The sequence below is a fragment of the Leopardus geoffroyi genome, chromosome B2 (assembly GCF_018350155.1).
Source record: "Leopardus geoffroyi isolate Oge1 chromosome B2, O.geoffroyi_Oge1_pat1.0, whole genome shotgun sequence".
Lineage (NCBI taxonomy): Eukaryota > Metazoa > Chordata > Mammalia > Carnivora > Felidae > Leopardus > Leopardus geoffroyi.
The window spans coordinates 110,409,853-110,428,829 of record NC_059332.1 but is presented as its reverse complement, the minus strand read 5'-3'; the positions used below and the strand labels follow the sequence as shown (position 1 = coordinate 110,428,829).

The 18,977-nt window shown below is 35.8% G+C and overlaps 1 protein-coding gene across 6 annotated transcripts in view; it reads right to left on the bottom strand.

Annotated features, from left to right (window-relative positions):
- HSF2 (heat shock transcription factor 2) overlaps window positions 1-18,977 on the bottom strand; it is a 41,315-nt gene that overhangs the window by 7,351 nt on the left and 14,987 nt on the right. For 4 of the 6 annotated variants that reach the window (XM_045499438.1, XM_045499439.1, XM_045499434.1 and 1 more), the window contains exons 4-11: window positions 18,071-18,195; window positions 15,136-15,211; window positions 11,079-11,140; window positions 9,584-9,671; window positions 7,652-7,800; window positions 6,952-7,191; window positions 6,560-6,665; window positions 1,814-1,867 (exon numbers count right to left, since the gene is read on the bottom strand). In XM_045499438.1, coding sequence (XP_045355394.1) covers window positions 1,814-1,867; window positions 6,560-6,665; window positions 6,952-7,191; window positions 7,652-7,800; window positions 9,584-9,671; window positions 11,079-11,140; window positions 15,136-15,211; window positions 18,071-18,195 — 900 coding nt within the window. The remainder of the gene's footprint in view (window positions 1-1,813; window positions 1,868-6,559; window positions 6,666-6,951; window positions 7,192-7,651; window positions 7,801-9,583; window positions 9,672-11,078; window positions 11,141-15,135; window positions 15,212-18,070; window positions 18,196-18,977) is intronic. The other 2 variants (XM_045499440.1, XM_045499437.1) reach the window with 1 other exon arrangement.

Below are 18,977 nucleotides of genomic sequence, written 5' to 3'. Positions count from 1 at the left end.
GAATGTGCCAATTATTTGAAAACAATAATTAGATTTTAGAACTATAATGAAAAGTTATTCTCTAATTTTTCTATAGTACTACAGAGCTGTATGCAATTTGCTGTTTAACTGCTATATCTGAGAACTGTATTTAAGCTATTGTTTTTGGAATAAAGAGGATAATCCAGGAAGAAAGAATGACTCAATGTCTAGCAATCAATAAACAGTGCAGTACATTCACTAAATGAATGAATATGGGTTCATTCCCCCTTAAGATCTAACATTTAACAGTATCGTATTTACTGAAACCCAGTGTTGAGGTGATCCAGAGAACCTTACACTATAAATCCAGGCAAACTGTGGTCCACATGCCATATCAGCATGCTGCCTGTTTTTGTAAATAAAAATGTACTGAAGCATAGCCACACTCATTCTTTTCTGTATTGTCTGATGCTGCTGTTGCACTATAATTACAGTATTGAGTAGTTGTGACAGAGAACATATGACCTGCAAAACTGAAAATATTTACCAAATGGCCTTTACAAAAGTATGCCAACCCCAGATAAAAATCCAAATACTGAATGTATAATCAACTTTCTAGTTCAAAAATTCACAAATTCTTTCAACTCTAAGTTACCCAGGCTATAATATATAATTTGAATACATAGAAAATCTGGTCAGGCTATCCTCACACATGACATTAATCAGAAAAATTCTACTCTCTGGGGCACCTGGGTGGCTCAGTTGGTTAAGCATCTGACTTTGGCTCAGGTCATGATTTCGCAGTTCGTGAGTTTGAACCCCACCATCGGGCTCTGTCCTGGCAGCTTGAAGCCTGGAGCCTACTTCGGATTCTGTGTCTCCCTCTATCAGCCCCTCTCCCACTTGTGCTCTGTCTGTCTCTCTCTTTCAAATATAAAATAAAACAAAAAAATTTTTTTTAATTCTGACTCTAATCACTTACATTTATTTGATATGTGTTCATTTTTAGATTACAAGGAACAAGAATCAAATTAAATTTTGATTTTGCTAATCTAGAATTTATATAAATTTCAGGGGACCTGATTTACGCCTTTGTATTCAGTAAAAAATGGGACTGAAGAGTTTGGTAAAAAACAAGATAAATAGAGTATATACCTATTTAAGACAATAAGCTATAAACAAAGTAAAAGAATGATTCTAATCATCTGCTCTTAACAACTTCAAATTGTCCTTATTACTCATTAAAAACAAGTTCTGAAGAATTTCAGGTAACATCTGCTAATCCCAACTGGAGTTCCTATACGTCTAATAACAAAAACCATTACTTAAAAAAAAATAGTCCAAAATCCACACTTCATTGTTTAACTTTCCTTACGTACAATTAGTACAAATTAGTTCAAATCCCTGAGCTTTTACTGCATGCTAATAAAAAGAAGGAACTTATTTAAAAATATCAGTACCAGTAAATTTTCAATAAAAATTGCTGAGAAGCTATTCATAGAAGGAATAAGAATGTAAACTGAAGCACATAAAACATAAAAAAAATATTTTAATTATTTATTTCAGTGATACACCTGAACATGCCAAGTTCAGTTGATCTCCCAGTACCTTGAGGGCTGACTTCATATTGGTAGTTTATCACACAAGTGCCTAAAGAATTGGGCAATGACTCACCCCATAACCAAAAGCTATTTTTTCATCTGGAATTTTACTATCTTGTTCACACATATTAGGGTAAGAATATAAAATGAGTTTTTTGTAACTGGGAGTGATATTGCTCTCTACTTACTAGGACTTTTTCTTTTCAGATTCTTACAGCTAAGGGTCCTGAGTAACATGAATTAAAACTTACTTTTGTATTATTGATGTAATCTGTGGGATTCATCTGCACAGAACTAGTGAAAAGCTGAAAGACCAAACAAGAAAGATGATAAGTTTAAAAAATATTTAAAAAGAACTGTGTGTTCAAAATTTCTATACAGCCACGTTGGGTGAAGAGATGTAGCTCCTGCACTAAGAAGTTTTCATACAGTAAAACAAGTATGAAAGAGAAAAGCAGGAAAGCAGAAGGAAAAACATACAAAAGCAGAGCAAGCTAGCCCATGCAAGATGTTTTAAGAATTTCTCCATAAAACAGTGGAGTAAATCACTTAAAGACAAACGGTGGTTTGCCCCACTTTCCCTCTCCTCAATCTCCTTTATTATTTTCTTTCTAAATGCTTTTGGCTTTAACTGGCACCCAGGACTGAGTTCCTTGCCCAGACAGTAAGCCTTTACTGGCTACCAGCTAATTATGTGAGAAATTTATAGAATCTGCTCTATGACAGTGCCTCCTAAATTACGCCTCAAATGCAGCCCTCTGACCAAATGGCATACCTCCTTGTCGGTTCTTTTCACCTCACCTAGTAACAGAAGATGTAAATGCTAAGACCACTGCTTACTGCACTCCTCAATCCAGCCAGTTTACAGACAAAGCTTTTAAGTCATAAGCTTCAAAGTCATTCATTCCACAAGGATTTATTGAGCATCTATGAAATAACTGACATCATGAAGAATACACAATGAAGACACTATTCCTGCTCTCTGGGAGCTTACAATCTAAAAGACATGAACAATATCAAACAGCAACATATGATCAGATTTAATTCAGTATAATAATAGTAATGGATACTGGGGATCAAAAGTACTAAAAAGAGAAAGGAGAAAATCACATGTGAGTGCACGCATGCGCAGACACACACATGCAAGATGAAACAAAAAGTCTTTATGAAGCTATCCAACACATATCAGTCCCTGAAGAATAGTTAGGATTTGGAAAGAAGAGAATGGAGGGAAGAATAAACTGTTACAGATTAGCAATAATAGAGAAGAAGGAATGGCTGTGGGGTAAGTTCTAGAAATAGAAAAGATGACCAGTCCAAATAACACAGAAGTTCTGAGTTGAATAGTAAGTTGTATGTGTTAAGTTCAAAAAGTAGAACAAGGCCAGTCAGTGGACAAGACCACATTCTGTCAGCAATAACAGCCTTGGAAAAGGCCTCAGAAATGACACACAGTGATTAAAGCATTTTTGGAGAATGAACACACCAACGGTTCAAAGGATAAACTGAAATGCAGAGAGACTGCAGATAGATCCCTCCTCCACCCTCTCTAGACAGTGATTCCTCTCCTTAAGTTCCACATTCATGATAGCCCTAAAAATGTCCCCAGTTGTTCCTTTTGTTAACTTTTCCCCTTTCTTACTACCTACTGATCCATGAAAAGGATGAGACTCGGATCCTTAAGAGTAGATAACTGTAAATAACTGCAAATCTCTGCCAAGTTCAGCTTGTCACTGCCTCTGAAATTGAACAGATTTTGTCCCTATTGAGAGTGGCATCTGAGAGTATAAGCTCCTCACTCCTTTGCCCTACTCACCCACTAAATCAGGGATACCTTCATGTATCCCCAGCAGATGCACAGTGTGAAGCAGAAAAAAGTAAATCATGTAGGAGGAGCGGTGACACAGCTGGTTGAATCCTAATTCCAGGCCTCTCTTGCTGACACTCCACACTGGGCCACTCAGAACTGAACTCTGCAGAGAACCTGAGTTCCTCAGCATATCTATTCATGTCCTTACCATCTCTGCCACCTCAGAGAACAAGGCAACCTATGGGTGGATTTTTATAATACAGCATGAGATTCAAGGAGGAAACAATGAAAGTCTTGGATGAGAGAGGCAACAGTAGAAATAGAAAGTAGGGATGATTTTTGAGTGCTATTTTTGAAAATACTTGAGGACCTGGTGAACAATAAGACAGAGGTAAGGAAACCAAGATGACTCAGTGATTACCATTCCTGGATGAGTAAAGAGAAGTCTGATACCACCATAGAAAATAAAGCTGGGGGCACCTGGGTAGCTCAGTCAGTTAAGCATCCGACTTTGGCTCAGGTCATGATCTCATAGTCCGTGAGTTCGAGCTGGCGTCAGGCTCTGTGCTGACAGCTCAGAGCCTGGAGCCTGCTTCAGATTCTGTGTCTCCCTCTCTCTCTGCCCCTCCATGCTCATGCTCTGTCTCTCTCTCTCAAAATCATACATAAACATTAAGAAATTAAAAAAAAAAAAAAAAAAAAAAAAAGAAAGCTGAGAAGTGTAGCTAGTTTGGAGAATAAAGAAAAGTTTGGTATTAAACAGAAATAATCTAAGGCAAGATCTTAACTGATGATTTCAAAGGCATGGAATTAGAATTCAAGCAGTTTACTTTAAAAAAATATTAAGAACTTGAGGTATAAATTTGAGACCAATCTCACAAGCCATAATCCCTTCACAGAGAAAGGATAGAAAAAGAAGAGACACAGAACAAATAAAAAGATAAAAGAATGGTACCTTGAGGAATACTCACAAGTAGAAAACAATAGGGAAAAGAAAAGCTCTTTGAGTAACCAGAGAATAGCTAGGAAGACAAAGAGAAGAAAAAAAAAATCCAGTGCCTCTAAAATCAACAGAAAAAGTTCCATTGTCAAAAATCACTAGTGTTAATGTGATTAATTATTTATAATCCCCAAAAGAGTTCTTCGTGTTAGGCATTAGCCACATTTAACAGATGGGGAAACTGGGCAAGAGAGGTGAGCTTTCCCAAGGTTAATACCATAGCTACTAAGTGACATAAGCTAAATGGAACCCAAATCCATCTGATTCAAAACAAACCTACTCCCCCAATGGCCTGATTTAAAAAAAAAAAAAAAAAAACATAGCCACTCATTACGGATAAACCAAGGAAGCACAGGCTTAGAGTAAATAAGCAAGACAATACGGGGTTTCAAAAGAAATACAGAGTAAAAAAAGAAGTACCAAATACCAGCCATTCATTTCTAAAACTCTGTAGTGAAAGAATTAGAGAAGTAGAATGGTAAATGAACAGAGCAACACATCAAAATGTTTAAGACGCAGAAGATCTGAACCTACTGAAGAGAGATGGGAAAGATCAAGGGCAGAGCTAGAAAAACAGAGGCAGAGGGCAGGTATACAAATAGGCTTTAAAGAGAAAGAAAGCACTTCCTTTATGAAGAAAAAAGATGAGATTCCACAGCTTATGAGAGGACGAGGGCATGATGATTATCCTCTATGAATAGGAACAGTTGGCCAGACGAGGTCTTGAGGACAAATGTGATAAGTGTTCCAAGGTTAAATTAAAATAATCTAATTGTAGGGGCACCTGAGTGGCTCAGTTGGTTAAGTATCTGACTTTGGCTCAGGTCATGATCTCACGGTTTGTGAGTTCAAGCCCTGTGTCTGGCTCTGTGCAGACAGCTCAGACCCTGAAGCCTACTTTGGATTGTGTCTCCCTCTCTCTCTGCTCCTCCCCTGCTCATGCCCTGTCTCTCAAAAATAAATAAATGCTAAAAAAAATTTAAAAAAAGACAATAATCTAATTGAAGATTGCAAGTATTTGTAGAGGGTCAGAACAATGAGATTTTATTTTCTTATGCTCTAAGGGACATTCTAAAAAGGTCCTTGGATTAGAGTGGGGACAAAGACAAACTGAATAAAGGGCTGTCAAATTACTATTAACAAATTAAAATAGGTCATTAACATGGATGTTGAATTCATGTAAGATGGTAACACAGATCAGTATGGAAAGGAAATCTTCAAAGAAAGTGAAATCCATCCTGTGATATACTGATGATTCGGAAAGGATAATCAAATCATGGATATTGACAAAACCTGATGAGAAGCAGAAGAGTAAGGTGGTGAATTAATAAGACTGAAAAATAAGAAAGAATTAATTCCTTTTAGCCTCACTGAGAAGCCCTTAAAAGGACAAGACTGAAAAATATCTTGATGGAGAGAAGCTGCATTTTAAGGCAAAAAATGCAAAATAAATAAATAAATAAATAAATAAATAAATAAGCGAGCAACAAACTTTTCAGGATAGAGAAACATATTCACAACAGAAAACAGAAATAAGGAAGAGAACAATATTCATCTGGATGGAACCAAGCCATGTAAGAGAGAGAGGAATGGTAGGAGCAAGAGGGAAGAAAGGTAGTTAGTTAATGCCAGAAATGGTAGATAAGGATTCACAGTCCAGACAACACTGGAGTTAGTTCATGTAGAAGGTGGTGGGGATTGCAGGATAACCTTAGGACTTGGGGCATAAAAATTTTAAAAACTATAGCAAATATAATAAAATATCATTCACTTCAGTGGAAAATACTAATTCACAAAGTATTAAGAAGTATCTCCATACTGTTTCCTGGCTGAGTAATTCTATGACTAAATATCCACCCATTTCTCTTCAGTGACAATTTGTTCTAGAGCAAAACAAAACACGGCAAGTCTAGAGAAGACCTGGATTTAGCAGTACCATTGAACAGAGTTGATACATTGTTATAGGAGGATTAATTGGACTGTTACTCAGAAATGTGTAGTAATTGCTGATCACCCTCCTTCATCATCCTGAATCCATCTGTTTATTGTTTCTGATTAACAAAATCATTCATTTAAAAAAGAAAATGCAAAGACAGTGTAGAATACAAGAAAATGATGTATTATTTTAACACCATACATATAAATACACAAACTTCCATTACAGCAAAGATTATTCAAAGTACCTACATCAACCAGGAGATCTGGGTCTATGCTAAACTGTCTTCCTGACAGCATGGCTTGGAAGTCCTCTAAGCTGCAATCAATACTGTCAAGATAATCCAACAGCTCAACCCTAAGGGAAAAAAAGATTAAAAAATATATCAAATATCAGATTTCCTCGTTTCACATTAAATTGCATTACAGGGGTGCCTCATTACAGAACTGCCAAGAAAATCCCAAGACACTCTTGGGATGATTAAATCCTTTCAAAATAACATTTGCAGAGCTCAGCCATGGCCAAAACAAGATAGATTATATGGGTTCATAATGTGAAAGAAAGATCGCCAAAAGAGAAACAGAACATGTGAAGTAAACAATGAAAGCAAATAGGCTCATACAACATCTAGGTTAATACTTACTTTCCCAAAAGATTGATGTTATCATTTAAAATGGAATCCATCATGGTCACAGGATCTTCTGTGGTCAGACTAGATGAGCCATTTAGCTGGACAGCACTAGACATGAGAGGGCTGGTGCCATCACTGCCTGAACTTAGGGATTCTCTAGCTGGTTCATTCTGATCTCCACTCTGAATGACAGGTGCATACTCATCTTCATTGTCATCTTCAACAATGACAATATCAGGGTACTGGCTACAGCTATATCAGGATGTAAGAAAGAACCAATCACATTTTCAAACAAATTCAACAAATCCATTCTGTCCATTCATTCTTCATGAAAACTTTCTCTCCAAAACATGTATCAAAAGGCTTAAGTTTCTTGAGTGAGTAGCTTAATCACAAATATTGATTTATCATATGATATAAAACCACAAAGGATCAATTAAAGACATTTAACTCCACAATTAAAAAATGAGAATTCTCATTACTTTTTGTTGGGAGTCTTTGCTGAGAGGAAAAAATGAGAATTCTCATTACTTTTTGTTGGGAGTCTTTGCTGAGAGGAGAGTATGTGGTTAAATAATTTGGCTTTTTCGGTTTAATAATCCAGATATGAGTCAGACAATAGTTTTTCACAGAATAAAGTGGTTTTGAATTTAGCTTTCTGATAAGAAAAGTAACCAATATTTTCACAAATTTTACTTCATAATCTCCTTACTTGGAGGGATCAGATATAACATCCTCATTAGTTTCTGGAATAACAGGGATATTTTCTTCATCTGCATTATCATCAGTTACATCATAAATAATAATGTCATCTGAAATCCGCTCCCTTGGCTTTAAACCTTCAGTCCTACTATGTGGAACCTAAAAAAAATCACGGAGACAATATATATCAAAATTTGAAATTATACTGACTACCGAACAGCATACTATTTAAAAAGTGCTAACTAGACACCCATTATTTACTAAACATTGAGGATACACAATGGTAAGCAAAACAGTTATGCTGTCTGCCCTGATGGGACTTATATACTAATTGTTATTAGCACCAATTCACAGAGGTATGAAGTGTGTTACTTCATCTACTTAACTATTTCTTTTACTGTAAGAATTCTTGAAGGTGACATGCCTCCGAATGATTCTATGGAAAGATCTTCAAATTTTACAGTATTTTTTTATATCCAAAGGGTTAAAAAAAAAAAAGTCCTAAGACTTCACCAGGAATTTCAAGCATAACCAGATGACCACTGTGCTGATGAGGATTATTTTATCAGCTACTCTATTTGACATATGGTTTATTCTTATTAAATGCTTTCATTAATAGGAAAAAAAAAAAAAACATTTCAGCTATTCCACAGTTAAATGTCAGCCTGTTTTCAGCAACAATTTTTTTATTCAGCTACAGATAGATTCAGATCATAGGTACTTAATAAAAATACATTCAGTTCTCTAAAGCAAACTAAAGTCATTATCATACGCAAAAATCTATAAATTTTAACAGTAGATAAATCAGAGGCAAAAGATGTAAAGTACTTAAAAATATGTAAATCTAGGTAAATTAAAAAATCGTCATCCAGGGGCGCCTGGGTGGCTCAGTCAGTTAAGTGTCCAACTTCAGCTCAGGTCATGATCTCACGGCCTGTGAGTTCGAGCCCCGCATTGGGCTCTGCACTGACAGTTCAGAGCCTGGAGCCTGCTTCAGATTCTGTATCCCTCTCTCTCTCTGCCCTTCCCCCACTCAAGCTGTCTCTTTCCCTCTCTCAAAAATGAACATTAAAAAAAATTTTTTTTTTTAAATCGTCATCCATTACGTTGAGTCTTTAATTCTAAAAATACAACAGTTAGGTTTATTTATTTAGAAACAGTGGTGGGAAGAACCAGATGTTAATTATGGTTTGCTCAAGAAAAAAATCTTGGTACATTAATAAATCTGAAGCAGTATTTAGAATTCCAAGATTTGAAAGTAACAATGAAAATCAGGTATTAAAAAAAAGTCCAGACTCTGAGCTAGACTGATTTGCCAATGGATGTAAGTTTGACAAATGACAAATGATCCAGAGAACCCATGACAAAGATAAAGGTAAACAGAAACACGCTTTGAAATTGCTAGACTAAAAGGTCTAGTCTATGCAATTTATAATAAAAACTGGAAACTTAAAATAACCAATGGATGAATGCATAATTACATTATATAATATTCAATTAATATAATAGTTGAGATTAACTAAATATTCAATAAATCTCCAAAAGAAAAACCAAGTGAAAAAAGTTACAATGCAAAAAGATATGTGCAAAATTACATGTAATTTATATAAAATTTAGATACATGCAAAATAATACCAAATATTGTTCAAGAAGTCGCACATATAATGACCGAGGTGATGATAAATTCTAATTCAAGACCGTGATTATCTAGGAGAGCCTGAAGAAAAGGTGAAAAACAAACCTGGGACCAGGCAAATGAGACAACTATATTTACAATGGTTTATTTCTTAAAATCTAAAGCAAAAAATTAAAAATGTCATGCTTTAATAAGCTGGAGGATAAGCACACAGATTATTATTCACTAAACTCTGAATGAAATACTGCTACAATAAAACTTGGCTTGAAATAACAAATATAAAGTAGAATTTAACCAAAAAATTACTTTATGATGGTGATTATCAGCTGGTTCTTTGACTATATGTTGAAACAGGTTCTTCTTTTGGGCTCCATTAGTATTTAGAAGTAGAGGCCTGAAAATCAGAAGATATTCATGAAATTCAGTGAAGCAAACATAACATGAAATTTAAATTCTTCTAATAATTTACCCTCACATGAACATACACACTTTAATAAGAGATTTGTTAATCATACACAATGAACTCTTAAAACGGTCACATCTGGGGTGCCTGGGTGGCTCAGTCTCTTAAGCATCCAACTTTGGCTCAGGTCATGATCTTGCAGTTCATGGGTTTGAGCCCCACGTAGGGTGCTGTGCTGACAGCTCGGAGCCCTAAGCCTGCTTCAGATTCTGGGTCTCCTTCTCTCTCTGCCCCTCCCCTGCACACACTCTGTCTCTCTCTCTCTCTCTCTCTCTCAAAAATAAATAAACATTAAAAAAAAAATTCTTTAAAGAAAATGGTCACATCTTAGGAATAGAAATAGAGGATGACTGTGTTTAGGACTTTTATTTCACCATTCTTTCGGACTATTTTTCTTAAAATAAATATAATAAACTAGTCTCTCTGGATATACTTCACTGCTGACTGAATAACTCTTTATGAACTGTACTTACATAGTAAAAAAAACAAATAGGTAATATCATGAGAACTAGTTTGTGAAAGCAGAGTTAAGGCCACAGCCTAAGTTGTAAACATAAACAAGCTTTGCTAAAATATGGCCTTACAAGATCTTTATCTGCTTTCCAACTATTCCTTTATCCATTATCCTTAAGCTTTAGTGGTAACAACGGCAGTTACTAACATTTATAGATATCACAAGCTACATTCAATATATAGGTTTTTAAATCCCTTATTAGTGAATTAAAGATAAGAGAGATCAAGTAAAAATTTTTTTAATTTTTTTTCAATATATGACCTGTTTTTTAAATTTCCCTCATTCAGGCCATCTAATGATACATTAAACTGCTAATGTGAATAAAAATGGATTCTTTATTAACTGTGTATGTGTGTTTAAAGTGGCCATTTAGGCTACCTTATCTTTCAAAAACATCAGCAGGATGACAGCAGGAGGAAATAACACTAGTATTGAAATGTTGAGAGTATAGGGGCGCCTGGGTGGCGCAGTCGGTTAAGCGTCCGACTTCAGCCAGGTCACGATCTCGCGGTCCGTGAGTTCGAGCCCCGCGTCGGGCTCTGGGCTGATGGCTCAGAGCCTGGAGCCTGTTTCCGATTCTGTGTCTCCCTCTCTCTCTGCCCCTCCCCCGTTCATGCTCTGTCTCTCTCTGTCCCAAAAATAAATAAACGTTGAAAAAATAAATTAAAAAAAAAAAAAGAAATGTTGAGAGTATAAATTAACAAGGAAGTACTGTGCATCTGGGACAACAGGCATACTCTAAGCAAATGTAGGCCATTCATGTTAAACACTAAAATGTTTACTTGTCCATGAATAAGTCAAACTGTTTTACCACAAAATCTTACCTTTTACGTTTTAAACTCACAAGTTGGTTATTCTGAACCAATGTAACAATAAACTGGACAATCTAAAAGGAAAATATAAACAAAAAAATTTCCATCGCAGCTCTTAATTATTAGTGCATATTACAAATCTTACAAAATTAATTCAAATACTACAGGCTAAGGCTAAGTCACATAATTTCTCACATATTAACATATCTGTAATCTGAGTGCATCTTACAATTGATATCTAAAGAAATTTAACAGTTTCCAAGCAGAAGGATAACCTGTGATGAAAGCTGCAGCTACCTGTAATACCAAGATGCTTAAGACATTCATCTACCTACCTACCTACCTACCTACCTACATCCATCCATCCATCCATCCATCCATCCATCTAACCACCCACCCACCTACCCATTTATCTATCCAACATTCAATTCACTTATTTGTTTTGGTGATAAGTACTAAGCATGCCTGGATACAGATCCCAACTTTCTACTTAAAATTCTTTCAAGATTATGATGGGGAGGGGCGCCTGGGTGGCGCAGTCGGTTAAGCGTCCGACTTCGGCCAGGTCACGATCTCGCGGTCCGTGAGTTCGAGCCCCGCGTCGGGCTCTGGGCTGATGGCTCAGAGCCTGGAGCCTGTTTCCGATTCTGTGTCTCCCTCTCTCTCTGCCCCTCCCCCGTTCATGCTCTGTCTCTCTCTGTCCCAAAAATAAATAAACGTTGAAAAAAAAAAAAAAAAAAAAAAGATTATGATGGGGAAAAAAAAATTGACTGGCAACATTTTTCTTGCACTGGGTAATAAAATTAGAGGCAAAAGAAACTGCCAGCTCTTTCAGAATAGAGCATAAAATTTTCAAGATAGAAAATGCTTATTGGTTGATTCTAGAAAAATTATTGCTTAATACAACATATTGCCATGAAATATCTAATTATACAGCAACAGAAATAAACCCCAAATACAGTTAGAGGTTACCCAAAAATAAATTCACAATTTAAAAGTTGGAATACATATGCTTTTTTCAAATCAACAACGTAAAGATTTTGTTTTAGATGGTTTTCCTCTTAAATATCCAAGATACACACACTGCCAATCAAAAGAAGCTGGTTTAATCTTCTGAGTTGGATTAAATCTAAAAGGAAAAAACTACTAAACAAATCAAGACAGGTAAACAATATTTCACATTTTATGACAATGTTTCTTAAAGTGCAGTCCATGGGCGCCGGCATGGGTCAGCTGATTGAGCTTCTGAATCTTGATTTTGGCTCAGGTCATGATCTTATGGTTTGTGGGACTGAGCCCTGTCTCAGACTCTGCAAGAACAGGGCAGAGCCTACTTGGGATTCTCTCTCTCTCCCTCTCTGCCTCTCCCCAGCTCACATGCACACTCTCTCAAAATAAATAAATAAAGTTAAAAAAAAAAAAAAAAAAAGAAAGAAAAAAAAAGTGTGGTCCATGGACCAGCAGTATTAGACAAATTCTCAGCCCCACTCCAGAATTACTGAATCTGAAATTCTGAGGATGGGGTCCAACAACGTGTTTAACAAGTCCTCCAGGTGACACTGACATGATTGTAGTGTGCTTGGCTTGGGGTGTGCTTTGAAATTTACTGTCGGGGCGCCTGGGTGGCGCAGTCGGTTAAGCGTCCGACTTCAGCCAGGTCACGATCTCGCGGTCCGTGAGTTCCAGCCCCGCGTCAGGCTCTGGGCTGATGGCTCAGAGCCTGGAGCCTGTTTCCGATTCTGTGTCTCCCTCTCTCTCTGCCCCTCCCCCGTTCATGCTCTGTCTCTGTCCCAAAAATAAATAAACGTTGAAATTTACTGTCAATTTCCCAAAGGAGCTAGAAAGGTGAGAATCACATGGTTAACTATGAAAAGCAGTATATTATTGACAGGCTATAAATAAAGGCCAAAAGTGAGTGGAGGACTATTTACACTCTTTGCAAGGAAGTTCTCTATAAGTTTTGTTAAAATGTAATTATATGACTAAAATACAGAATTGTCAATTAGAAATGTGCATGGCTTTAATATTGTGTGCTCTCCCCCAAAGGGGGATACTAAGTAGTATTCCTTAGAATCAAAATGAACTTTTCCACGGAGAAAAATATAGACATTTTAAATGAAGAATTAGATAGCATTAGAGTCTATGAAAAGGAAGTTAGTCACTAACCTTATTCAAAAGAAAATGCTGACTGATAGCTGATGAGAAGACAACTTAAATTTAAGCTTAAAGGTATCAATGAAATAATTTGACCTCAATTGTTTTTGTTAATTTATAAATAAGTATTATAGAAAAATTCTAAAAACATTAGTGGTTGAATTCATAAGATCATGAATCACTGGCTAAATTTCTTCTGAAATTTGTTCATCTTAGTTCTATGACAATTCTTTTTTTTTAATTTTTTTAAATGTTTGTTTATTTTTGAGACAGAGAGAGACAGAGTATGAACGGGGGAGGGTCAGAGAAAGAGGGAGACACAGAATCTGAAACAGGCTCCAGGCTCTGAGCTGTCAGCACAGAGCCCAATGCGGGGCTCGAACTCACGGACCGTGAGATCATGACCTGAGCCGAAGTCGGACGCTTAACCGACTGAGCCACCCAGATGCCCTTCTCATGACAATTCTGCATCACGTTGTACAAAGCTTGTTTGCTGAAGTCATCTAACATTTACAGTATTTACAGCCTCTAACTTTTGGACCTGGCAAGTTCTACAACCAGTACTATTTTCCTGTCCTGTAACAGGCACCTATACCAGTAACTCACATATACTATTCCAATTGAGCCAAGACAAAAGAGTAAATGGCAAACTTATGAACCAACTCCAGCATTATGAAAACTCCCTAGTTCCACCAAACCACAAATATTCAAACTCAGATTTGAGCAGACAGAATGTCAACTTTCATGAAAAATTGAAATTTTACTAAGTACTTTACCAACTATCTTTGACTTTAAGGGAAAAAAAAAAGCTATGTAGTATTATAAGCTAATATTTAACTAAAACATTATTTTCTGAGAAAAATTAAGATATTTTAAAAATAAAGTACAGGTTAGGATATATCTATCATTTTAAATCAGGTATTCTTAACAAGGTTGCATGCTGGAATCACCTTTAGGGAAGCTTTGAAAATATATGCACTCAGACTAAACACTTACAACTGAATTCAACATTCAACTGTTCACTTGCATACTGATTGGAAAAAAACAAAAAGGAAAACCTAGTATATCTATTTTGACTACAGGCCAAAGGCTGCAACCATTCGTCTCTGTTCTAAGCTTGCTTCACTAGACCCAGATCCAGTCAGTCATAACTCTATTTTTAGCTAAAGACCTCCCACCCTTCCTTCCCCCACCCAAAACCTGTTGCTTAAACTTCAGAGTCTAGTTTACTCATGAGCAAAAAATAGCTGCCTTAATTACTTTTATGTTTCAACTCTTATTAACATATGAAAGCTGATACGAAAAGACTACATCACAAGGACACAATGCAACAGAGAGATTTTTCAGTTCTCCCAGTAATTTTCAGCTCAGATACTAAAATCCAGAATTTATTTTATAACACACTACATTAACTGCTTTTCTGCAGAAACTAATAATAGCATACACTGATAATTCATTTTTTTGAACTCATATTCTGGTTAACTGATTTGAAAATTTTAGTCATTTGTCTTTCAAGATCACATCCATACCTTTTCAAGTAAAAAATAGTAAAAACAAAAATAATGAACCCACACAGTAAGGCTATCTTTCATAGTAAAAAATGTTAAGAAATTTGTAACATATTAATTATGTTCCCCAAAATAAAGTATCTTTAAAGTTGTTATATCAGGCTATAAAGCTAATAAGACTTTAGTTGAGAATATGGATCATATTAAGCTAGTAAGAAGTGTTTCTTATTAAAATGAAAATATAACACAATTTAATTTGTTTGACTTCAGAGTTTCACTACTCTATATGCACCCAATATATAAGAAATTAAAATCAATCACTGACTATTCAACACACTTTTTTTAGGTTACAAATGGTACACAAATTAAACAAAGGCAGATTATAGTCGTGGTGGAAAAAAGCTTACCTTTCGAATAACTTGTTGCTGTTGTGCATGTTTTGCTCGTAATTCTGACACCTCCTTCCAAAGGGACTCATTCTCACTACATCATTTATTAAGAAACAAAAAAAAAAAATTTCAGAAAGACAGACATGAAGATATTAAGAATACCAGTGAACTTTGGGGCACCTGGGTGGCTCAGTCAGTTAAGCGTCCAACTTCAGCTCAGGTCATGATCTCACGGTTCATGGGTTTGAGCCCTACGTTGGGCTCTGTGCTGACAGTCTGCTTCAGATTCTGGATCCCACTCTCTCTCTGCCCCTCCCCTGCTCACACTCTGTCTCTGTCTCTCTCTCAAAAATAAATAAACATTAAAAATTAAAAAAAAAAAAGAGTATCAGTGAACTTTTACTATTATTTTTGAGACTAGAAAAATGTTGGTTCGATTACATAAAATAACAACTATCTTGACAGAGCTGCAGAATCATCCTTTCATAACTATAGTACATTCTACTGTTGGCATTATAAACACAAAAATGTAAGAGTCATGCCTACATCCATATAGTAGTAGGCAATTTACTTCTCTGACAATGTGGTTCATTACTTCTTATTTAAAAAATAAAACAACCTTTCAACTGTGGCTACCAAGTGAATTTAGGACTTGTGCTTAGAAAAGAATTTTTTTTTAATTTTTTTTAATGTTTATTTATTTTTGAGAGACCGAGAGAGAGCATGCACGCACAAGCAGGGGAGGGGCAAAGAGAGGGAGACAGAGGATCCAAAGTGGGCTCCATACTGACAGCAGAGAGCCCAATGTGGGGCTCAAACTCACAGACTGTGAGATCATGACCTGAGCCGAAGATGGACACCTAAATAACTGAACCTCCCATGCGCCCTTAGAAAAGAATTCTTTTTTTTTTTTTTTAATTTAACGTTTATTTATTTTTGAGACAGAGAGAGACACAGCACAAACAGGGGAGGGTCAGAGAGAAAGGGAGACACAGATTCTGAAACAGGCTCCAGGCTCTGAGCTGTCAGCACAGAGCCCGACACGGGGCTTGAACTCACAGACCACGAGATCATGACCTGAGCTGAAGTCGGGACACGTAACCGACTGAGCCACCCAGGCGCCCCAGAAAAGAATTCTTAAAAGAAGTGACATTTACCCAGCACTTCCTATGCTCTAAGCATTATGCTAAGCATTTTATGTGTATTTCTTAAACTTCTCTAAAATCAGTCAAGAAAGGAATTATTAACTCTATTTTATAGAAGAGGACACTGAGACTCAAGAATTGAGAGGCCTTGCCTAAAATCACACAGGTAACTTATTATAGTAAATGTTGAAGCCGATCTAAAAGTCTATCAGATTCTAAAACTGTCTACCTTAAAATCTGTTTCAAACACAAGCACAGAAACACTAAAACAAGTTTTTTTAAAGCATGTCTAAATATATGACAAATCAATAACTTGCCTAGTAGTAACTTCATTTCCTTCATTGACTACTTTTATTAAACATGCAACTATTAAATGTTAGCAGCAATGATAACATTGAGAAGGCATGAAAGATAATCTACCTATTAAATGCTCTCATTTTTGCTCTTGTTAATTTCCGTAATATCCATCTTCCTCAAGCCAAACTATTACAAAAGGGACTGGATTTACACATAGAGGGTACTGAAAACAAAACTTTAATACTTAATGAATAACTAGAGTACTTTTTATGACTCAGATATTTAAATTTTAAACACATTTTTTAAAATGTTTATTTTTGAGAGAGAGAGAGAGAGAAAACATGAGAGGGGGAGAGGCAGAGAGAAGGAGACACAGAATCCGAAGCAGGCTCCAGATTCTGAGTTGTCAGCACAGAGCCCGACATGGGGCTCAAACTCACGAACCACGAGATCATGACCTGAGCAAAGTCAGACGCTCAACTGATGAGCTACCCAGGTGCCCCAGACTCAAATATTTAAAGATACTATCATCTATTTGCCTACTAAAACATAAACAGAAGAATGGTTACCTCTAAAACTTATAGGATGAATCTAGGATCATTCCTTAAGAGCTAAACCTGAGATTCAAGGAATTGGGTCAAAAGGTACCTCAGCAGACACAAAACACATATAATAAAATGGGATGATTAAATAATAGATGCAAAATGGGACAGCTTAAAATTAAGGCTTATTCAAAAAAGCGAATCATATCCAAGGTTACTCTTTTAATGAAGATACGTGAGTTAAGACAGCTGAACTAATCCCACACTTGAAATGGGAGAGAATACATAAAACTTAAATTACTCTCAAGACCTTGGCACCTATTAGGATAAGAGAAAAAATCTTTACTTACTAAGAAGTACATCTATTCTACATATAAGTTGTTACTGTGGCAAATAATGGTGCCAAAAATTGTAATAAAGCAAAAGCATGTTTCGGTAGATAAAAGATTCAAATAACACTTTACCACGTCTATGTAAAATAAATACCAAGTAGGCCAAGTCTCATGTGTCCTTTTTCCCTATTTTTTGTCCTATTTTTTCCTAAGAGATGGGCCACATAAAAAGTCTTATGAAACCACCATAAAAAAAAAAAAAGGATGAGTAACACATGTAGAATTTTTTATGCTTTGTGTGCCCTCATGTGTATGAACATCATAAGAAATCTAACTTAAGTAGAATCATATTTCCTACAACAATTTAAAGATCTACTATTTCATCAGTGAGACTCGTGCATCATGTTGTTTTAACTGCCCTAAATTCTTTTGATCACCATTAAGAAAATATAATATTGAGGTAAAGTCAAGGGCTATAAATCAAAATTAAAGAGAACCAATACTTACAGAAAAATGACCTTTTATCTTGGTTTCAACAATGTGATCTAAGTACTTAAAGCACTAACCTCCAACCCCCAACACACAAATATAAACACCAGCCCCTATATTAAGATTATATTTGGAAATAATACTTTACCTTTTTAATTCAGAAAGCCTGGACTCAATAGTTTCCTGTTTTATTTGGACCTTCTGAGCACTACTTATAATTTTTGTTAAATCTTCCTGACGAATCTTATTTTCTTCTGGTTTTGAAGATGAAACCTTTTAAAAGCAAATTCAGGAAATCAAATACTAAACACCATATTCGTAATTCAAAGTTTCCCTATTATAAGTAAGTTTTGTAGCCCATTCAGGAAATTAGATTTAGTTCCAAAACGCTCAGGTTAGGACGCTATAAAAAGAATAAAATTCATAGCTTTGCAAAGAGAAAGAATAAGAAATAATCAATCTGTTTTTTGTTTTTTTAAACGTGGAAAAGTTTCTAAGAACAGGAACAACTTAGGGGTGTTTTTTTTTTTTTTTGGTTCTATTTCGCCAAACTCACTGTAATTTCTTCAAGCCTCTTTATTATCACATTCCATGTTTAATTAAATTTATGCAGTAACAGCTGCACACTAGCCCATTTTCTTTCATGGTCCATTAGCTCTTTTCTCCCCTCTCTTTTGTGGATTTAGTAAAATATTTTATTTCAGCAAAAGATACCATTCATTTAAAAATGTATTATTAAATGCTTACTATAATGCAAGCGACTTATTCTGGACATTGGATATTTAGCAGTGAATTAAAGAAAAAGCCCTCCAGAGAGTGGACATTCTAGCAGGAGCTTACATTTTTAAGGTAAATTAGAAGGAGTGAACCACCCCAATATGGATGATTCCTCAATCCTCAGAATGTAAAGATTTTCCTTCCCTCTAGAAGGTATTTGAAGACTAAGCCCTCAGGACAGTTGACTGCAGAGAAAAAATACAAAATAGAGTGAAATAATGAAAGCTTTATTAATCTAAGTCATCCCAACAAGGAACACGTGTGTATTTCTGTACATT